The following is a 24,108-nucleotide window of genomic DNA, read 5'->3' as shown; positions in this document are numbered from 1 at the left end:
CTTTTTTTTAATCACCAGCCAACATGGCTAGTACATTTTTAAATTTACCAGCCAATCAGATTTTCCACTAGCCACATTTTTACTAACTTCAACAAATTTGAATAACTTTACAACTTTATTTAATTGATACTGCATGCTAGACACGTTGTATGACACGGTTGTATGACACGTCACAACATAAGTGTTCATGGGAAATGTAGTATTACTACTACAAGCAGTGTTGCCAGATATAAATTACTTTTCCAAGCCAAACACACAAAACTGCCCAAATTTCTTGGCAGAAAACAGAACAATCTGGCAAAATTTCCGCAGCCGGACAATTCAAACAGACGCAGTTTTGTTTGCTGCTTTCATCACCGGCCAAAATGGCTAGTAACTTTACAATGTTACCATCCAACGTTAATTTCGGCATTTGAAGGGTTGGCGGGTGTCAATTTAAAGCCCTGGTTACAATCCCCCAATAATCAAAACTGGCCAGTGCAACCCCCCCAAAAAACCTATTATAATTTCCTTTACATAAGTAAAGACATTTGCTCCATAAATTGATGCAGAAAAATTCACCAAAATACAGAAAGTGTTTGACGTTCAAAATATAAATTTTGCTCAAAAGTGGACATCTAAACCCTCTCAATGTTGAACCCAAAGTTACAAGATACAAGATACCAAATGTAGCACAATAAATATACAATATCAAAACAATATCTAAAATATTTCCATTTGGTTATTATGTTCCAGTCAAAAACACCTTTTAGAATGTTTAATTTACTTTATTTAGTTACTTTTACTGTGATGTTGTATAGTATATAATATAATGTATTGCTCCTTTCCTCTAAAATGCCCAGTTGTTACTCCATAGCCTAGTTTTCTTCCACTTCCTGTGTTTAGATTTAAGCACCAGTAGGAACCGCTAAGTATTATTATTGGTACCTTATTCAGAAAAAAACATACACTTTACTCTAATCTTTTTTATTCTTTTTTTGTTACTTAATGAATAAAAGTACCATTTTAGGCTTTACAAATTCTTAAAAAAAGAAAAGTAAAAAAAATATAATAATAATAATCACTTTGCCAATATCATCAATCGTGGTACATGCATTTTGGAAAATCAATTATTGTGGAAAAATGTGATAAGAATCATAAATTCCTGTAACTCAAATTATCATGAGATGTTCCTTTCAAAGCTGTGTGGAAATGACATGGTGTAAGCACTCCTCACATGCACATTGAACAGATCATGACTAATCATTTCACTTTGGTTCACTTCACATGAACCAGTCCGTATGATATCGTATGAACATGTAAGAACACCAAAACGTATGATATCCTACGAAACTAGGAGACCGCCGGCTGGTCACGGACGCGGGCTACTGACCTCCGTTGTATCAGCGGTAGTTGGTGGTTCACTTACCTGAAATGGATGACTTTGAGCCGGGTAAAAAGCACAGTGAGCTACCGGGCATTTCGGCAGACATTACGGTTACATTTTTTCCACAAAATATGAGCGTTTTGCGGCGACGAAAGTTAAAATTAGGCACCAAAACGACTAGTTAAGATTAGGAAAAAGATTGTGGTTTGGATTAAAACACTCCTAAGGAACACGCATTTCCTGGGTGAAAGGCTTTACCGTATTTTCCGGACTATAAGTCACACTTTTTTTCCTACTTTGGCTGGTCCTGCGACTTATAGTCAGGTGCGACTTATGTATCAAAATATATATAATTTAACATGTCTTTACATGTTAATTCATACTGAAAACATTACCGTCTACAGCCGCGAGAGGGCGCTCTAGGCTTGTGACAACTAGAATGCTGCTCCTAAAGACAACTGAGAAAGAAAAGAGATAACAAACTGCAGGTAGTAAAATATGCAGCCGAAAACGGTAATCGAGCAGCAGAAAGAAAGTTTGAAATGAGGGAGAAACTTGTGAGGGAGACTGGTGAAAAGGTGACTCTTACTGCAATGAAGAAAACAAAGAAAGCTAATCGGCTAATCGCGGGCTGAAAGCAAGATGGCCCTGCATGTTAACGCCCACCCTTCCACCCTGACCTCCTCCCTACGCGGCCAGCCGTATTCTTCTACAGGGGCCGTCAATGTAGCGAATACAGCAACAACAACAAGTGGAATGCTTACGAATGACAGCACTTAACTTTTTGTAGCTTTTTGAACAAATGGTTCATGAAAACAGGCTGCTCCGTGCCTGGATTCGGTCTTAAACTGGTTCCATAGATGGCCCCATGCAGGTAGAGTAAATGAAACCTTGTTGTTACTAAGCCTCCCTGGGATGGAGGGCGAGGCGCTGTGTCGCTCACTTACATCAAATAGTCGCTCTACGTACACCTCCTCGTTGACCTTCTCCCGCAGCATGTCCTGGGAGTGACGAACAAACGTCACGTAACCGTCAGCGACATCCATCCCGGGCTTCTGCAAAAGGGTGAGGAAAAGGAGAACACGCCATTGCTCAGCCAACTGTTCAACTGAAATTATATTTGCTAAACACTTACAAATATTCCCTTTGAAGCAAATTGCTAGAAAAAGCAATGGGAAATCAGTTAAATCACTTTCTTCAAAGTGGATAAAGTTAACCCCTAAACCAGTGTTTCTCAAATGGGGGTAGGTGTACCCCAAGGCAACATGACATCATGACTTTGCGTAAATATATACGGCACTTTCATAAAGCCAAATGGCGTGTTATTTTACGCCATTTTCAGCTATCCACGTGTATGATACACGCTGGAAACAGCTGATGTAAACAGACCCACCACGCGGCCCTCACGAACGTTGCGGCTATTCGCCGAGAACGCGACGTCATCGCGACGCGAGCGCCACACGCCTGGCAAGAAAAAAAAAATGGTTGAGTTTAGGAAAAGAACACAGGGAAAGGCTTTAGTAACAAAACAGTGACAAAAACACGGAAAATAACGACTAAAACACGCTTACGACAACAACAAATGGTTGGGTTTAGGAAAGAAACATTGGGTAAGGCTTATTAAAAAAAAAGAAATTTAAAAAAAACAACGGCAAAAAACGGCCGAAAAATCGCCACACGCGAGGCGCGAACCCGGCTCTCCCAGGTGAAAGTCCGGTGTTTTAGTTTTTTTTTTAGTTTTTACGTTTTTGTTGCCTTTTTTCATTAGCATTTAAATGTTTTTCAGTTACATGGCTTTTGTTAAGTAAATCTATCGCTGGTCAGGGGGTACTTGGCTTAAAAACACAATTCAAATGGGGTACATTATTGAAAAAAGTGTGAGAACCACTGCCCTAAACACGCAGTTAGTGGTCAGTCAGTCAAAACCCATAACTTTATTGTGAATCGTAGTGGAGATGCCAAAGATACCAAACATGTCTGGCTAAAAAAGTATAAGATATGTAGCATATTTGCATTTGATGGAATGGTGAATGAACGCCAAATAGCTTCAATTAAAAAGCTGGAACAAGCTGATACAGAATACATATGTTAGTGTCAGACACATCGGCTGTACTTTGTGCTAATTAGCAAATGTGTTGTATTGCCATTGTGAGCATGTTAGTGTGCTGATGCATTTAGCTTTGAAGCACTCCTGGGCCTAACTACATCCACACAGAGCTGCCAGCATGGCTGTAGACTCTTACTCCTGTTATTAGGTTCTTTAGGTGACAAATGTACAAATGGATTTCACATCATGTAAGTGTAAGCCAATTTGCATGCATTCAAATTGAAAGTCCCAGTTGATTACTTACATATATACATGTGTTTTTTGTACACAACTTTGACTTTTCTGAAATTTGCAGGTTTAAATATGCAAACAAGAAATTATCCAGTGCTAACTTTTGGTGAATTTAGGAGAAAGTTACAGGTGCAAGTAGACAAAGTGGGGTAAAATAAACACCTAAATGTGTATTGTGGATGTTATATTTCCAATAGTCTGAAAGAAGACATGCTATGGGAGCAGAATAGCTAAAAAACTCAAAATTGAAAAACTATGGTTTTGCATGTAGTGTCTCCCCTTAAATGTTCAGTTATTATTTGGAGAAAAGGAATGTTTGAATTTCCCAAAAAGTGTTTCATTTACACGGATGCAGAGTTCTTCAGTCAGCTCTTGTCAGAGAGCTGAGCTCGGCTGTGAACCAACACTCCCAGTCTGGGCACGTGCAAAGTGAACAGGGGCACTGGAGATGTCAGTTGGTTTGATGGGGAGAGCAGATTGGTAGGAGGCCTGCCAATCTGACATCTAAAGCATTCACTGAGAATAAAGCATTTGTAACCAGCGCCTTAGTTTTCTCCCTTACATCAACATATCTCACATTTTCTGTTTCTCCCTCTTTTCTCCAACTCATTTGCATTTGAAAAGTCAGAACTGAGCGCTAACTGCTACTAAACTTAGTTAACACATCTGCAATGACACTTACAATGTGTAAATGAGTGTCTTTTTACAAGTGATACTCTAATTTTGTACATTAAGGACACAATTAGCGTGCTGGGCTGGAAACTGTGACCCCTGCCAGTGTACACAGTGCCTCGTCACATTCACTGACAAGGCATTCATCTGAAATTTGGCAAGTTGCTACGGAGATGTGTTGGCAGCTCATACAGATCTGATGCGTACACACACATAAGCACACACACAGACACACACACATACACACACGCACACACACACAGACAGACACATACATACACACACATAACGCCACTCTAACAGCAGGATGGGCATGTGTTGTACAACATGGACTCACAATGTGTACTGAGAGCGATGGACGAGGCATGGCTGCCTGTCAGTGTCTGGCCACATGCATATGGATGGACTTTCGATGTGGAAATATTGAAATCATGGTCAAATATTTGTACATGCACAAGAAACAAACACACGTGCATTACTGGGGAACAAAAAGCCTTCATTCTTATCCTTCTTATCCATTTGAAGATTATAGTGGAATGTAAAATAGACCAATGGCAAGTTATAAATGTTGTTTATGGTTGTCAGTTTACCTCTACATGAATGATAAAGACGTTTAACAACTTGAGGGACTTTAAGTTTAGTTTGCATAATAACATCAAATGAAGCCATTCAATTTACCAACTCTGTCTCCTCAAAGTTATCTTCACATAACTTATTTAAATATATTTTAGGTACATAGGAATCCAATTTGCCAGTATGCATACTCCATTTACAGCTGTATTGATACCATGAACACATTTCTTATAGCTTCAATGTGTTGAATATATTGCCTTCCTCATAAATTTTTTTCCAAACCATTGTTTTTTATTTTTGGCATTTTATTTTTACTTTATTTGTGACAGGACAGCTTAGACATGAGGGGGAATGACTTGCAGCAAAGGCTACGGGTTGGAATCAAACCCACGGCCGCTGCGTCTAGGACTGAGCCTCTGTATATGGGCGCGTGATCTACCAGGTGAGCTACCCAGGCGCCCCCAAAGCCAATTTTCAAGAATATTTCCAAACGGGCATTTTCTATTTTATATCCATCGGCATATGATAAGGATTTGTTTCTGAAGAATGTGGCCAAACTGTATGGATTGGATTCATCCAAGCTGAGATCTGATCAAAAAGCAGACCAGATCACCACCAGATATAGGGGTGGGAATCTTTGGGAGTCTCCCAATTCAATTGTGATTCAAAATCAGTTCTTAATTTAATAAATAGAAAAGGGAAACTGGTTTCAGTTTCCCAGTGCAATGTGAGCCAAACCATTCTCTCATGGTTTTACTTTACCTGTGTTTATTTCATTTGTTTTCTTATAATATCCACTCCTTGGCAACTAAAGCATGATTTGAGTTGATACAAGTTTTTTAGGGTTCTGTTTAGACAACTCAAAGTATATTTTAATATTTTAACAAAAAGAAACCATCTTTCCACTTTTCAAAACCAAAGTCTTTTAGAAGTCAAACCTAACCACACACAGGATGCAGGGCATGGCTTTTCCTTCAAATCATATCGGACAAATGTCATGAGTCATAGATTACATTACATTACATTACATGTCATTTAGCTTTTATCCAAAGCGACTTCCAATTAAGTGGTTTCAACCTTGGAGGTACAAACTCAAAACAGCAAGAAACAAGTCAGGGTTTTTCCTGCGTTGAGGAATTTTTGGCACCCCCCAAAGAGGTTTTAGCCAGCCCCAAAGGAAAATCACCAGCTCCAAAATGACAAGAAAATGTGTTTCTCTAAATGTGTTTAAGAGCAATTTACCAAACAATCGTTGAACAAGAAGAACAAAAACTTGAATATGAGCGCTAAACTCAGTTTTATCTCCAGAGTCAGGCTGTACTGGACTCTCCCGGTGATTTTTTTATATATTAATATCAGGTTTTTTAACCAGTTTTATTCATTGGGGTTTTATTCACTCAAGCATACTATGCATTGTTGTTTATTAAATTGTCAGAGATAACAGGAAAATGCATTTCTGTCTAACAAGGTAACACAGACACGTTGTAGTATGCACTGTAAGTGCATTTTTTAAAATGTTTTTTTATCCAAGGTGCAGATGGAAGAGATGTGTTTTCAGCCTGCGGCGGGAGATGTGAAGGCTTTCAGCCGCCCTGATGTCAATGGGGAGCTCATTCCACCATTAGAGTTAATGTATTTTATAGGAGACAGAGTTGATTAATGGGATGATTGGGATGTTTGACCTTTAATAAGTATACACACATGAAAGAGATAGACAAAAAGATGAAGTCTCACTTACAGGTACATCCACGTACTTGGAGGCAGCTTTCACCTTGACACAAAGGAGAGAGAAGTGGGTGAGAAACAGTCGGGACTCCAGCGGCGGCGCAGAACAAAGGCTGCCGTGCTGACACTGGGCAGCCTGGAGTTTAGTGCCTGCTGAAGTGGCAACAGTGACTCATGTGGTGATTTCAACTGCAAAAGTGCACTCCCAAATTCAATAAGCATGGCTTTTGTAATGCTGGGGGGAAACCTGCTGAGGTGTTAAGCTATTTGGTGCTCAGGGAGAATTCAAAAAAGGTCAAACTGTATTCAAATTAGCATCAGAGCTTAAAGAGCGGAGTAAATGTGCCCACGTACACACACACACACACACACAGTACAGTATATATCAATGACAATTGATCTAAGTTGTAAATGTATGTAAATTATTGGTATGTAAAGCTATTTATGTATTTACTTTCCGACCTTTGCTTAGCATAGTTCTCATAATTATTTGACAGACTGATTGATAAATGAATTTATTAATTATATTTATCACAGACAAATTGACGAATTGATGAATTAGCCGTTTACTTAAGTAAAAGTTTAGGTGTGTATGTGCAGAAGTGGCACAAGTATATATTTCTTTTTATTATTATTAACGTTTCTTATTTATCATTTTTATTTTATTTTTGTATTCTTTTTTGATTTAAATTTTCCCTTAGTTATTTAGTTAGCTTGCTTTTATTGTTAACTTTTATTATTATTATTATTATTATTATTATTATTATTATTATTATTATCACTGGGTGGATTGCATGTATATATATTAAAAAAAACATTGCGATGATAAGTTAATTGTACTGGACTGTTATGGATTGTAAATTAAGTGAGTATAAAAGCAATAAAAGTATCACACAACAAAAAAATGAGAGTGAAGGAATAAACTAAACATTTTAAAACCAGCAGGATTAATCATTACATGTACGGTAATTTAAAAGCCTTTTTGTTAAGATGATGATTCAACGAACAGGATCAAGGATTGATCAAATAGGAGAACCTTATATATTATATATACAATCCCAAGAAATGTCATTGCAAATAAAGACTTGTATTGTATCAATGTATTTACACATTTATTAAAAAGAGAAACCCAGAAGTGAAAATGTTCAAAATGTCCATTATGATTGTAAGACTTATTGAGCATTAGAACTCAGTTAGTAAGTTAAAGTTGAAGGTAAGCAATCCCCAACAATGAAGCTGACGAGTGTCTACTGGAATGGGTTTGAGAAAGAAAAGGACGATGGTGTTGGAAGAATGTTCATGTGCTACTTACTGTGAAAGATAGGAAGGAAGAGAAGAGTGTTCCCTCATCATATCTGGAGAGCTTGGCCAACACACTCTCTAGGATGACCATAAACTGAGAAAGAGGAGAAGAACAATTAAGATTAGCCCAACCCTTGTCAAAGCAATTGCATGAATGGGTTTGATATCGTACGAAACTAGGAGTCCGTCGGCAAGCGCTGTGAAGCCGAGTGGCAGTTGCTGGCTGTTTAAGTATGGTTCGGCAGATCTGACTATGCTGAAATCTGACCTCATGCCAAAATATAAACGACGGCTAAAACAGGAAGCTCCGGTGCAAAGGGAGGTGATACGCTGACTAACCAATCAGATACCGCCTTTACAAGATGCTCTGGACCGCACAGACTGGGATATGTACAAGTGCAGCTCTGAAGATCTCAACATGTTTACCATCTTTTATGATCTATTGTCTTGTATATTACTATTTTTATGGATTTTATTGTTATTGTTTTCATTGAGCCAGAACAAGTACACAATGAATTTCACTGCACATTGTACTGTGTATAAAATTTGAATTTAAATTTGAAGCCGCTACAGAGCTTCTAGAAGCCTTGTGCCACACCAATACAGTTTGACAGGGCAAAAGAACACTGATGTCATCACGCTCATTCAGACCAATGGTGGAGCTTCATCACTCAGTGACTGAGTTTGAAGTTTGTAGCCAGCCAGAAAAGCAGCAGGGGAATTAGTTTACTGTACCACAAAGTAATAATAGTCTGTTACAATCAAAAGTCTTGTAAAAGTCAGGAGGTAGTACTGATAGTAAAAAAAGGGTGCTTTTCATTTGTGACCAGTGTTTAATGAGTGTGTTAAATTGTAAAAGCATTAACCTATGGTCGTCTATTTCAATGTCGGTGCATGAAGTCTTTATTCTATTGTAGTACAGTTTAAAATACAGATAGATCATATTGTCCATGTCAGCATAAAACCCTGTAACTCCAATTTTGGTGCTTTCTATTCCCTGCGATCAGATTGAAGATTACAACCATTGAGGTTAATACTTCAGCATCTTTCTCTGGTTTGGAGTCTTATTGCGATCGTTTGAAGTGTCCATGAAGCTCTTCATAGTTGGTTTGTGTCACTTTGTCATTGTTTGGAGAGCCTGTGTAGTCTTTTTGTAACTCTTTGTGGTCATTTTGCGTCTCTCATGGTTGTGTTGCATCACCTTAAAGGTTCAATATGTAATATATTTACTGTAATGAATCCAAAAATGACCGTCATCAGATATTTAGGAAACATGCAAAGTTGAAATACTATCTTTTCTGACAACAATGCTAATGCCAGTAATTTCTCCTTTTGAAATTTCCTTTTTGTGACAGAATTTCTGTTTGTGTTCTGGCCTGTGTGTTGGTATCAACTGCCCAGTTTGTAGTTACTTAGTACAGCCATGAAAGCAGCAAATAAACGAACAGGATCAACAGAGATAGATTCTACCCGATAGATTCTACAGTTACACTGTAACTTGTTCCATATGTATGGTGGAGAGAGTGTCTCTTCACTCAGAGAACCAAGGTTACAACATAACTAAGCCTTAGATTAGATAATGTGTGACATGCACCTACGACACCAAAACAAATTCCTTGTATGTGTAAAAAATTTACTTGGCAATAAAGCTTTTCTGATTCTGATTCTTTTCTGGCAGTAGTTGAGACCAAATGTTTTGTACTTTAATTTGTCATTGTAAAGTAGACAGAGAGAAATAAAGCTTATTTTACTATTGTTTCACATTGATAAAATCATCTGTTGAGTGTTTAATGGTAATTCTGAATTACCATCAAACACTCAACAGATGATTTTTGTGAAGACTTACAGTATTCTCTTTTCTCCTCCTCTGCATTTTATTCATTGCAGCACTAAACAAAGAAATAGGCTACTCTAGTATCGATTTATTTGACCATTATAGGATGAAGGAAGAAACTTTTTTTTTTCTGCAAAAGTAAACTTTGGAGAATGGGCGGGCGATCTTCTATGCTAATTTCAAGGCTGCTGCTCTGCACTTGTGTACTGATATCGCGAGACACTTTTTACCTCGACGAGATCTCGTCGCACCTTTACTATGAACAGAACAGAGAGCAGAACAGAGCTTCTGTCGACAGAACACAATGATGATGACAGAACACAACGATACAATACACAGACACAACAGTATTATTTTGTACCTTTGCTACTAGCAGGGTTATCATCTCCTTCACCGTCTCGTCAATCAGACTGTCAATTTGCGAATGGTATTGTCTCTGCAGAGGAAGGAAAAAGAAACATGTTACTCCTCTCATTCACACTTAGTAACCCCACCATCAAGTGACATTAAAGGGAAACACTGGACTTACATTGACCTATATTCATTTGTACTGAATCCATCTTTTACCATAGGAAAATGTGGCTGTAATAGTTATGCTATCACAATACAATGTTGCTGATGAGAGATATTTAAGACATGGTCTCCACTAATCACATCTTTACCATGATGATTATTAAGAGAATCATAGCGTGTGGTCTAGACCTTCTGTAAAGTGTCTTGAGATAAATCCTTGTTATGATTTGACACTATAAATGAAATTGAATTGAAATGAATAGAATAACCAGTATAGCTGGCAGGAGATCATATCAGATGTAAATAATTAACATTAATTCTATAACTTGATGACAGGCAAAAATTCAAATTGTCTGTTGTCAGCTTTGGGAGCTCTCTGTACTTAGCCAAAGAAAGAATCAGAACCTTCAATCTGGATCAAGTAGCTCCTTAAAAAAAAAAAAAGTGCATTTAGTGGCTTAAAGCTATAGTGCGTAGTTTCTAGTCGCCCCCATAAGGAATTCTAAATAATGACAACAACATTGTCGGCGCGTCCACATGATGCAAGCCTTCCATGACCGCGCACCACCTCACCCCTCCTCCACGTAGTTGCTAATAGCCGGGGAGGATACAGAGGATTAAAAAAACACAATGGACTCTTCAGAAGAGGTCATTATCTTCACTCAAGCTTCTGTGCGCGAAAGTCGCCTGACGACACAATATTCTGAACACAGCCATACTGAGAAATGCAGAGAGAGTTGTGTGGAGCTGATGGTCTTAATTAGCTTTGTAGAAACTCATTTGGCAATGGCTTGAATGTAACGGACGTTCATTAATATCAAAAAGTTACGCACTAAAGCTTTAAGCTCTTACTTAAATGTGTCAGATACATTCTGCTGCTATGTATGTATTTATATACTGAGTATTCTGGATACAATACAATGTTTTATGATAACAAAGAGGCGTGGTTTACTTCATAGGCTGCATACTTGTGTTATAATACTATCTGGGTCATATAACAGTGATATAACCAAAAAATTTATTCTGGGATTCATTCAAAACTCTATTCATTTCAAAAAGTAACACATAAATAAACATTTTGAAATTTGACTGAAAGAGACAAGTATATTGTTAATCGCAATCATTTCTGAGACAATTAATTGTACAGTAAAATTTGAAAATGTTACAGCTCCGTTAACACTACATAAATACTCTACGGACTTGGATTTCATTTGCAATCAAAAGTCATTATGAATCAATCAGTTTTTTCTAAGGATGGGAGGATTCAAGAAGATGAACCAACACACGTTACTAGAGCACAGCACTCATTACTAGAACAATGTCAAGTTGCAAAATTGAGATCTTTTATATTTTTTACATTATTTTCCATTGCATCAACTATTTATTCATTTCTTGTTTTAGGTGTTTGTTTAAATAGCCTTTTTTATTTTGGCCTAATTATTTATGAATTACACTATTTAGTTATTACATTTGTATTGTTTTTTATTAGTAATTTTTATTAGTTGCATGTAAATAAATGAAGTGCTTTCTAATCATTCCAAAGCCCCTCCTGGTTCTGCTACGAAGTCGAGCCCAGGGGAGGACTTTGGGATGCTGACTCCTGCTGCCATGGAAACCAAGAAGCAGGATCAGTGCGAGGAATCCTTTTGTTTAGCTGTGTAGCACCAACAGAACACTGAAGGAATTAGCAATAATTAATTCATTGTCAGCAATTGGTATCAGTCTCGAGACTCTGTGAAATATGAGATCTCTCACTTCTACCCCATGTATATTCAATAGTATCTACACATATGCTAATGGCATCCAAACAATTCAAGTGGAGGAAGACAGACAGGCAAAACTGATGACTAATTATACATTTGGGAACTGGAGGGTGAGATTTCAATTGAATTCGTTGATAAGCCACACTTACCCAGTCTCTGACAAACTTTCACAAGACACAGAGGAGGGAGAAAAGCAGCAGAAAAGGAGAAAGATAGAGGTGACATGCACATGTGAAATTATGTGAATAATGAAAAAAAGACAAAAAAAGAAAAGTGATAGACAAAGAAAGAAAATAATCTGTTTTCAAGTAACAGAGAGAGAGAGAAAAATACTTCCCCACCTTTATCTGCCGAGGCCATTCACAATACAAACACAAATTAATTTGTATTCAGCTCCACAACTAAGTGATCTTTCAATGCTTTGAGAATCAAACAGGGGGACATTTCGATGTCCAAGGTAAGTTCAAATGATTAAAGTGTCTTCTTCAGGCAAAATGTTGCCTGAAGAAGACCCAGCAGGGTCTTTTTTTCACATTCATTTGTCCTGCACCTGCCAGAAGGTGGGTTGTGCACACAATTACTTTTATAAAAGTTCAAATGATTAACCCAAAAGAGGGCTCCCACTCATTTAACCCTTGTGTGTCAAATTTGACCAGTTTTCAAAGTTTCTATATCAGAAATATGGGTTTCCTTTATTTATTTATTTTAAGATTATTTTTTGGGCATTTCAGTCCTTTAGGAGGAGGACCCGCTGCGTCTAGAACTAAGCCTCTTTATATGGGCGTGTGCTCTACCAGGTGAGCTCTATGAGGCACCCGTGAAATATGGGTTTCCTTTTAACTACCCAATTTTAATTACCCAAAAAGAACACGGATGGTTCCATACAATGCGCTTTGCAAATACAACGAATGATTGGATGTCTACTTTTATTGAATTTGGGGTGTTTCATTCAATTTGACCAGAAAACAATTGAAATGGTTTCGAAACAGTATCCTGACTGAACGTTGACATATACCAGTCTGTGATTATCCAGCCTTTAATATTAGTCTAAATAATTCATAATTTCTCTTTTTTTAACTCAACAATTAGGTATAATTTCCTGTAAATTTGGTTTATGGACCATGAGTTTCTAAAATTTGTGTAAAAGTGGTAATAAGTTGGTGTTAGTGGTGTTAATATGTAGTAGGGAAAAAAAGCTCTGAAAACATAAAAGAAAATAAAAAAACATTGAAAAAGCGGCAAATGTGTTGTTGACTTTCACGATGGAAAGATAACCCGAGGGTTAAAGAAAATGACTTTCCAAGTCTCCTACCTCCTGCCCCAGGTCCATGGCACACAGCTTGGCTGACTGGGCCTTGGCATCCACCATGACGTTGAACATGGTGCAGATGGACTGTGGCACGCGGAAGTCTGTGGCCCGGCTGCTCTTCTGAAGCTTGGCCTCAAACGCTGCCCGTGTCCTTTAGAGAAGGAAAAGGAATGAACAGGGCCGTAGCCAGAATTTTACAAATACTGAGGTGATATAAGGTTCAGGAATTTTGGACCGGGATACATGATAACCTATGTTGGATCGCAGGGACCCAGGTACTATTCAGCCCAAGATTATTTGTTCTGGGAGATGGGTCAATCCTAAACGGAGTAAATAAACACCCCCACGCTATGTTCACACTTGGCGTCTTTTTTTTTTTTTTTATTCCATAAAGCAGCCGAGAGTGTGGCTATAACAGCTACTGCAACAGTATCCTAGCTGGAGCGGTACTAACGTTAGATAAAACAAAGCGATGGAGCGATAGCTAGCGGTGCTGCTAACGTTACATAAAACAATACCATATAACTCGTTGTGCTCTGTCTCCATTTTTTCTAGTTGTTATGAAAACGACGAAGGCCTGGCTACTGCCCTTGTCATTGGTCAGCTGTCAAAAAAGTGCTTGACGTAGGGCGTTTTTTTCGGAAACCTTAAACTATTTTCAACAACAACAAAAAACGCTCCAAGCTGCAAAAAAGAAGTCGGCGGAGGCGTTTTAAAAAGCGCTTTTTTAAAACACGGTTTACTCCATAGGATTATAATGTAAAACAGACGCTGGCAGCTTAAAAAAAAAAGACGCCAAGTGTGATCATAGCCTAAGAAGCGATTACAAATAATTTTAAGAGGATGGAGGAATGCCGTCAATCCAGAAGTGGGCTTGTGAGATGGCTAGGGTGGTGCTGTTTGAAAAAATGTAATTTGCCAGATTGGATGTCTAGTCTAGAAAATGGGGAAAGTACCTGAACTTTCTGGAGGGCTCCTAGGAAGCTTTGTGCTAGGGAGAGACATGTATGATGCGCTTTAGTGTTGTCATTTATACATATGTTTATTTGGTTTATGGTTTATTGTCTATTTTTGTAACTATTTTCTTTAATGGTCTTGAATATTGTAGTTTCTGTGTCCTCTTTTCTTGATTTTTGTCTGAGTGGGTGGAGATAAGGAGGGGGGTGGTAGGGGGGCTAGGGGGTTAATGTTGAAAGTTGTATGTTTTGTATGTTGTTAAAAAATAAAAAAAAATAAAAAATTGTTAATCACAAAAAACTAATACTGAGGTGATGAGTACTATGAAGTAGTATGACGCCTTCTCCACACTGCCAGGAACCAAACGATGGGGCAACACTGAAACCCTAAGACCAGAAAAGTAGTACAATAGCTGCCCTTTAAAGTACATCTAGAACAGATGAAACAAATGTGCGTGTGAGTTAACTATGGACAACCATGCGATTAAAATGTGTAATCGATTGAGAGCCCTAATTATTATTGTCTTGTCACTTGCTAATTTCCAAAAGTAATTCCACTGCATCTCCTCATGTTAAAGATACACTCCCCCAGCATCTAGGCTGCCTAGCAGGCGCCAAGTCTTTCTGTAGGAGATTGAGAAGGAGATGGAGGGGGATCAGCCGAGCAACGACCGTTCAGAGACGGTTTCAGTAGAAATGATAGCTGAAACATTAAATTCTGCTGCCCAAAAAGACGGAAATCCATGGCCACATTTGAAAGACTGTTCATTTAAATTCAAGAGGGCCAATAGTATCATCATGCAATGCCAGATGTGAACTGGCAGCATTCAATAACTCCACATCTAATCTGCAGAAGCATGTTTTGGTAAGTGTTTGTGCATTGGTACTTCAAACGAAGTTCTCATGAGTAATAGCAAATTGCCAATTAGTTTTTATTGTTATGTAACTAAGTAACTTTTACTTAAAGTACATTTTAAATGAACTAGTTATTACTTTTACTTGAGTCATTTTTCAGATAGGTAATTTCACTTGTACTTGAGTAATAGTTCATCAAAGTATTGGTACTTTTACTTGAGTACAATATTTTAGTACTTTTTCCACCTCTGCACATTACTGCTAGAACACATACAAATGATTAATAGAACTGTTATTTTGTTTGCAATCACACCCGTGCATATTTAAACGGCATCTTACCGTTTCACACACGATTCGATCATGTCACTGGACATCAGCTTGAGTCGGGTCTCCAGGTGTTTGCCAAACTCCTCCTCTGGCCAGTGGAGGTCTCTGATGAAGGTCTGCAGAGCGTCCAGCTTCCAGAAGAGATCCTCGGACGTTCCCGAGCCATTACTGCAGGGCCACAGGTTACAGTCAGTGGTGAAATGTAACTAAGTACATTTACTCCAGTACTGCACTAAAATACAAAAGTTGAGGTACTACTTTACTTGAGTCTTTTCTTTTCATGCCACTTTCTACTTCTACTCCGCTACATTTCAGAGAGAAATATTGTACTTTTTACTCCACTACATTCATCTGACAGCTTTAGTAAATAGATACTTTACACATTAAGATTTTTGCACACAAAATATGTTTAAAAAATATGTTTTATTATAAATGAAACTATATATATATATATATATAAAATAACATTAAACACACAACTGTTTGGATCCTTTACACTTTCTAAAATGGGAGGATTTTACTGCATTGAGTACTTTTACTTTTAATACTTTAAGTATATTTTCCTGATGATACTTACATACTATTACTTAAGTAACATTTTAAATGAAGGACTTTTACTGTAACAGGGTATTTGTACAGGGTGGCATTAGTACTTTTACTAAAGGATCTGAATACTTCTTCCACCACTAGTCACAGTTTAGAATTTTACAGACAGTGCTTTGAAAAGGGGAAAACAATGGTGTTGGTTCTAAATCAAATGCTTGAATGGCTACTTTGATTTTATGGATAAATCAGGTTGATTATTAAGAGTTTCTGTTAGATTGTCTCATGTTTTTTGAATTAAACCAACAGCTGTAGTAGTTAATAGGAATACTTATAATAGGAATTACCTATTCTAATATTTGAAAGAAGTATCACTTGTAACACGGACTATATTTTTAATTGGATACCACACACAAGAGGTGCCAACATGTCAAGAGATGAGAAAACACATGCTCAAATCATCTGTGGTTTCCTAGTAGATTCTTTTGATGCATCACTAAATGTATAAATGTATTCTGCATGTACAGAACAGTACTGGAAATACTGATATTCATATTTATTTTCCTTCTCAATGAAATTTAAGCTTACTACACACACTTAAGTGTAGAAAAATGTCACCTATGACTCTTATATATATTATAAAATCTGATTATTCCTCATGCTGCATTAATGTAAAAGCAGGTTTTTACAGTAGACTGAGGTATAATTTTAACTTTTTGTTATTAGTGGGTTTGTGTGTGTGTATGTGTGTGTGTGACACAGGACAGGACAAGACAGGACAAAGCAAGTGCTCAGAAAACCTAGATATTGCTTACATTTTGCAATGTGTATTTCATTTACATACAAAAACAGAAACAAGAGGAAAGGAATAATACAGGCCGGGCCTTATTGTTCTTATATTCAGTGTTCCTACTCAGAAAATTACAAATTTAAGAGTCAATGTCAATGTCATGACATTTTTCCTTTTTGTGGAATTCCCAAGACTTTTGCAGGTTTACAGGTTTTCCAGGATGGTTGGGAACGCTTTGTGTTAATTGGGAAAAGGTGATTTTGAAAAGACCTCTGTCACATACAGTACTGTGTTGTGTATTCACAATTATGCCATGGCTACTGAGGATCCTCGTTTCTGATTGGCTGGCAGGTGCGGATTAGTCTCGCATTGCTGACCTATCTCCACAACATCTCCACAGCGGTGCTAAGCGCCAGACGGAGCCACGGTGCCTCTGTAAAATTCGCCTTGGGAAGGATCTTGTTGTTGGTGGAACATGTGTACGTTCAAAAGTTGTTTTAGTCATGCAACAGAAAACTCAGACTGGACAGCTAGTCTAGCTAGCTGTCTGGATTTACCCTGCAGAGATCTGAGGAGCAGCAGAATTTCCTGGCGACACCTAAACAATCCCGGAAGTGGAACGTCGAGGATAAAGACTAGGGGCGGATTCATTTCTAGTAACCAGACAGTATAACCGGACATCTATTACACAGGTTTTTGCTGGCAGTTCTAAATGAATTAATCAGTATCAACGGCAACAGTGAGGCATGGCTAAAGAGTTTAGAGTTCATTTTGTTAGTGTAACTAATGAAAGGAATTGGGTGGAGCACAGACCAGAGTTTTAAAATGTTGGAGCGTCGCCTTATCTCCCACGCTCTCATTTAGCTTGATGTGAAATCTGAATTGATAATGGAGCCATATTGAGTGGAGCGGCTTCAAACCTATTAACCTCAGTTGTACTATGTGTTTAATCCTAATTAGCACACGTTGTCACTGTGAGTATATTAGCATGCTGATGTTAGCATTTAGCTATTCACAGAGCTGCTATTATGGCTGTAGACTCTTAGTCTTGTTTGTATCTGTAAACCATTTTTCTACACAGAATAGACAATGTATGTATGGAATAATTAGGTGAATTAACAAGCAAGGGACACATTATGAATTGAGAAATAGAGAGAAAATGACAAAGACAGAAATTAGTCTAGAAATGATGAAGAAGTTAAACCACACGCCTGCTAGGCAAACATACAAATACAGTTGTGGGAGTGAAAATGTTGGGATTCCATTTCCAAGTCACTGCCTTCTCCATCCATCCACACGCAGCATGCCGTGACGTTGGCATAAACGTGGCTTTGGGCCTGTATAAAACGCCGACATAGACAACACACTGCCACAGCTTTAGTATTCAGGTATATACGTCTAAACCTGCCTCCACGGGTCTTTTTGGAAAGCCTGTGTGGGCTTTTCTTCCAATTTTCCTGAACTTGCAAATGTCTACCTTCTCCGTTGGCATCTTTTCTTTGGGGGGTGAATTTGTTGCTAAATATAAAGTGAAGAAAATGTGTATACACAAGATTCCTGATGAGGGAATAGGGATGGATGTGCCGCGGTGACAGCGTCACACTCTGCAGGAAGCTGCAGCGTATGAAGGAGCTTTACACCTCTGATCCCCATTGTTGGTGCGTTTCGCTTAATTTTTCAAAGTGCTATACACAATGTGTCAAGGGTTTGATATGCAGAGTGTTTTTAATGATAGTACTCACATGATCACATACATATTAATAGAAAACCTTCACTGAAATCAGAGGCATTTACATAAATGTTAACCTCCCATAAATGCCCAGCTTTAGATTTGGTACTTTGGGCATTTGGAGGTTGACATTGGGCAGAGTGCTTGTTATACTCCTGTGGAGAGACATGGAATAACAGCAAACAGAAAAAAAGAGTTTCTACGTCAAAGCGAATGCAAATGAGTTGTAAAAAGCCACAAAGTTAAGATATGCTAAAGTCACGCTTTAGTTACAGATACACTCTTGATTTTGTAATAAACCTGTTAGCATCCTTTATTCCAGCTAACGGCAGTTTTGAAACCCAACAATGAGTTGTTGACAGTCCCACTGGCATATTATTTACTTATTCTGTGTATGAACTAGAGATGTTGCGATACCATGTTTTCCTTCCCGATACCGATTCCGATACCTGAACATGCGTATTGGCCAATACCGAGTACCGATCTGATACCAGTGTGTTAAAAAATACATATAGTTTATAATGTTTTAACAGCTGTATACTACTATCCCTGTATGGATGTGATATAATTTGCCATCACTGTTGTTAAACTCTTTGTGAAACATGAACAAATACAGAGAATAAATGCCATACAAGTTTCTTTTAATATGCAGTTTGACAAAAAAAGAACAGAAAAATACTACTTTAAAGTAGATTTTCTTCAGGGCTAAATTACGTGGTATCGGATCGGTGCATAAACTCCAGTACTCGCCGATACCGATACCAGTATTTTAGGCAGTATCGGAGGCTTTTCCCGTACTGGTATTGGTATATGAACATCTCTAGTATGAGCATTTAGTATGAAGTTCACTAGCAGAAAATACTAGCAGAAAAACGTTCCACAAGACAAGACCCTCATTCTATCTGTTCAGGGGTAACTTAATGAGGAACTACACCCATTTTCAAAATTGATACATGTTATTTATATGGGCTAAGACAGTCCAAAATATTTGTTAACATGAACTCTCTCCAAAATCCAAAAACTAGAGTGCTAAAACTGAAATTTGTGATGCCATCAAGTCTAGAGTGTAGAACTGCTCCATAGACAATGAATTGGTAAAGATGTTATCGATGACACTGAGAGCACCCAGGGGAATGTTCTATATATGGGAACATTTTCAGTTTCACAACTGAGAACACTACAATAAAATAAAGCTAATTTGGGTCTAAAACTGAGATTTTCAACAGGAGGTTCCGGGACCCCTGGGGGGGGTCCTCAGAGTCACTGCACGGGGGGCCACCGAATTATTGTTAATTTTTGATGTCTTAACATGAATCCAACATATTATCTGCAAATATAAATCCCCACTGATGATAGGCTTACTGGCCTATAGGTGAGGTAGTCACTAATGTAGCCATCCACAGACACAGTTCATCTTAAGGATTCACTGTGCCACATGTATTTTTAACATTAAAACATGATTCATAAAATCATGCTGACAATTATTTTAATAGCTTAGTATACTATGCAAAAAAAAGGTATTTATTGAGGGTTTAGGTCACCCTACACATTATTGTAGGTCCAGTTTAAATATCCAACTTTATTTTAAACAATATTAGAAGTATGGGGTCCCTGCTCCGTCTCTATTTCAGTTAAGGGGTCGTTGGTTTAAAAAAATCGTTAAAGACCCCTGGTCTAAAAGGAAAACAAACTCACTCTCCCATTCATTGTCTATGGAGCAGCTCAGTCTGATGACTGAACACACGTTTGAGACTTACTTCTCTGGTGCTGGCTTTTGAGAGAGAGTAGCATATCGCAATTCTTCAATTAGGTGGTGTGCCACTTTAATATTGTCCGACTACAATTGAAAAATTCAATTTCAGCGTTTGTTGGCTGATTAGAAATAAACACTAAAGTTTACGTTTATGGAAATGGAAGTTTCTATTTGAAGACGTGTTTTGTACTTATAAATACGTTATAGTGTCCAACACTCCCTTTCAGCTGTGTTAAGTTTCTAAAGGTCAACAATGAGCTGAGAGGATTTGGGGCGCTATAACACTATCAGAGGTTATCTCTGATGTAATAAATGGCAGATCAACATGCACACTAGAAACGGATGCTGACCGCCAGGTCTATAAACGATCTGACGGAAAACAGTAACTGTGAAGCATAAAGTCTACTTGTGCAACATTGGGGGGTTAAAGAACACAACATGGGCGTATCAAATAAAAAAATATTTAATGTAATTTGTGCAGAAAAAGCACAAATTGTTGCATAAAAATTCACCAGAATGCAGGAAATTAAGTGTTTGACGCTCAACATTTTCTGGCAGAGGACCCCCATACCCCCCCCACCCCACCCCGGTTATAATGTGTCCCCCCCCCCCCACCAAATGTTGCAACAAAACCTACATCCTTGCAATCATCCATTAAACCTCACTACCAACGCAATATCACTGCTGCATGGAACACTGCACACTTCCAACCAGTGAAAAAAGATTATCAGATGAAATGTCCGACCCGCAGCTCCAACACTGTTGCACCCTGGGAAGTTTGAGGACGTCATCTTGCATACTTATCCATGTGCTTCTGTTTGTTTATAATGAATGGAAGATTGAGTGTTGACAACAAATATACAAATATGCCTCAGAGTAGGTGACTTTAATTATAGTCTTATTTGGAATGTTTCTTTAAATTACCATTCACATCATTTGTAAACTTTGTTGAACATAATATTGATCTGAGGATAACGGCTGTGATATTTCCTCATTAGTCGTTTATTTCCAGCACATTAGAAGGAAATGTTTTTGAATGAATGGCCACATTATCAGCCATGTGACCTGCTCCCCTCTCACTCACTCTCAATTTACAGGGGGGATAGAGGGGTTGCAACCCCCCCAATTTTTCCAAAGATCTAGTCGCTTTTTTGGACGTTTTTGTCACTTTCTTTTGACAATTTCTTCGATGTTTTTGACGTTTTTTTTGGAAGTTTTTGTCGCCTTTTTGACATTTTTTTCTACAGTTTTACGATTTTGCGTTTTTGAGGGTTTTTTTCGAAGTGGTTGTCACTTTTTCCGACATTTGCCACCTTTTCATACTTTTGCCGCTTTTGAGATTTTGTTTTGACAATAAAAAAAAAAAAGTTTCGTCGTTTTTTTTAAACATGCATACACGTCCCAGGACCGCCCTAGATAGTTGCCGATCTCAACCCCTGCCAATATTAAACCCAAAGTTGCACCTTTGCCCAATAGTCTTGCCCAGTGCATTCAAGTATGGTTTCAAGGAGTCAAAACCAAAGCTAAATCTGTGCACAGATGTGCAAAGTGAAAATGGCTTAATCGTACACAACACATCCCTAAAGCGGGTGAAGAGGATAGGTAAAGGTAAAGATAATTACGGCATTCTTACTTGACAGGTTCCCAGGATTCCCTTTCAAAGCCTCTGTGGATGGACTGAGCAATGGAGGACTCCATCAGGTCCACATATCGCACCACCAGCGGGGCATACAGGTCCTGCAGGTGTTTGTGGAACTTCCCATTGCACAGGTTATCTAAAGGAAGGACATAGGAAGGAGGAGATAATATATGGAAGTGACCAAGCAAACCTGAGCACATAGCAGGCAGTGCTGAGTTGTGCAGTTAAAATGTACAGTATATACAGAATAATGTATAGTGTTTCTCAGTAACACCACATTGTATGCATCCTTGAGAGTTAACAAACGTGTTGAATGCATTCCATCATAAAACATTTGCAATGATGATATTGTTTTTTAAGTATTTTGAGGTTGTTTTTTTTATGTTTACTAGCTGGCAGTCTTCCTCTTCCCTATATTTGATAGCGCATCACTACGTTTCTTGGCGTGTTACTGCCACCTGTTGATCAGTGGAATAGTGTGAAACCATTGGCAGATATGTGTACCACAACATGTGCATCCTCGTGCACGAGATAAACAGAACAGGGACCCTCTCACAGAAAAACAACTTCAAGATCTCATTTCTCCAGAGTTTCTTCTATTGCAGTATTAAGGACACATGTTAATGACAACAAGAACATGTCTATAATGGTGTCTAATGTGCATTTGACTAAACAGACACACCTCTAATGTAATCACTACAGATGTCAGCATAGGCACAGCGCAACCATCCATGTTTCACTCATGCTTTATGTGTGTAACTGGGACCCAAAGGGTCTTTTTACGCTCATCATCATATACAGTACAGGCCAAAAGTTTGGACACACCTTCTCATTCAATGTGTTTCTTTATTTTCATGACTATTTACATTGTAGATTCTCACTGAAGGCATCAAAACTATGAATGGACACATATGGAATTATGTACTTAACAAAAAAGTGTGAAATAACTGAAAACATGTCTTATATTTTAGATTCTTCAAAGTAGCCACCCTTTGCTTTTTTGATAGCGCTGCAAACCCTTGGTGTTCTCTCAATGAGCTTCATGAGGTAGTCACCTGAAATGGTTTTCACTTCACAGGTGTGCTTTGTCAGGGTTAATTAGTGGAATTTTTTCCCTCATAAAAAAGCAAAGGGTGGCTACTTTGAAGAATCTAAAATATAAGACATGTTTTTTTTGTTAAGTACATAATTCCATATGTGTTCATTCATAGTTTTGATGCCTTCAGTGAGAATCTACAATGTAAATAGTCATGAAAATAAAAAGGAAACGCATTGAATGAGAAGGTGTGTCCAAACTTTTGGCCTGTACTGTATATGATATACAAGATCACACAACTTTCAAACAACCCACAAGAAGAGCATGCTCCAGCTTGCTAACAGCATCTCTTCTGACTCCATGCATGTTTAAAATTATGAATACCAACTTTTGCCTTCTAACAGGCAATTTAGTGCCCCTTCGTTTAGATACAACAGGCTCAAGAACTATTTATACATGAGTCTATCTTGTTGCTAAACCAAAATCAGTGTGCTTCGAACTAAGATCTAGATCTGAGGATATCATGAAACAGGTTTCTTTACCATGGCTGTTGATGCGTTTTCATCTTTTTTACTACATGTGTAGTTGTTCTAACTTGTGTGTGCTGCTCGGGAATGCAAAATTAATTGCAGTGTAAACTGATAATAAAGTTGTATCGTATCAGAATGACAATCAAAATGTAACTGTGACCTAAAGGGGCTTTTTACGCTTTTATACTGTATGTTCATGTGCATGTTGGGTTACAAGATAAACCTGAAGGGCAGCGAGACAAATAACACAAAAGTCCTAGATGGTGATAATGAACACTTGACAGGGGAGGTTGGTGTTTCTGGCAAACACTGACTCTTCATTAGCAGGTATGACACAGCACATCCAGTTTTCAGTCTTTCTAGACAAAAGGTTGGAGTCTCGGGGTATTTCTAAATCCAACCCGTCACACACATTCCCCCTAGTCTCAGCCGGCTCCCAACTGGTAAAAAGGCAACACTGACAAAGACCACAGGAGATAAAATGGAGGCCAGTGTGTGCTAATGTGATGCCTCACGGCTCCATGCAGTGTGTCTGCTTTTCCTCTCCCTCTCTCT

At 38.1% G+C, this 24,108-nt stretch overlaps 1 protein-coding gene across 4 annotated transcripts in view; it reads right to left on the bottom strand.

Annotated features, from left to right (window-relative positions):
* Nucleotides 1-24,108, bottom strand: part of cadpsa (Ca2+-dependent activator protein for secretion a) — a 244,851-nt gene that overhangs the window by 42,394 nt on the left and 178,349 nt on the right. For 3 of the 4 annotated variants that reach the window (XM_039796736.1, XM_039796738.1, XM_039796739.1), the window contains 7 exons: nucleotides 21,982-22,123; nucleotides 15,546-15,701; nucleotides 13,399-13,546; nucleotides 10,172-10,246; nucleotides 7,987-8,070; nucleotides 6,688-6,720; nucleotides 2,314-2,421 (listed from right to left, as the gene is read on the bottom strand). In XM_039796736.1, coding sequence (XP_039652670.1) covers nucleotides 2,314-2,421; nucleotides 6,688-6,720; nucleotides 7,987-8,070; nucleotides 10,172-10,246; nucleotides 13,399-13,546; nucleotides 15,546-15,701; nucleotides 21,982-22,123 — 746 coding nt within the window. Of the gene's footprint in view, nucleotides 1-2,313; nucleotides 2,422-6,687; nucleotides 6,721-7,986; nucleotides 8,071-10,171; nucleotides 10,247-12,235; nucleotides 12,251-13,398; nucleotides 13,547-15,545; nucleotides 15,702-21,981; nucleotides 22,124-24,108 lie in introns of all 4 variants that reach the window. The other variant, XM_039796735.1, reaches the window with a different exon arrangement.

The sequence above is a fragment of the Perca fluviatilis genome, chromosome 4 (genome assembly GCF_010015445.1).
Source record: "Perca fluviatilis chromosome 4, GENO_Pfluv_1.0, whole genome shotgun sequence".
Classification (NCBI taxonomy): Eukaryota; Metazoa; Chordata; class Actinopteri; order Perciformes; family Percidae; genus Perca; species Perca fluviatilis.
The sequence above is the reverse complement of the archived record's forward strand: the minus strand, read 5'-3'. Positions and strand labels throughout refer to the sequence as shown.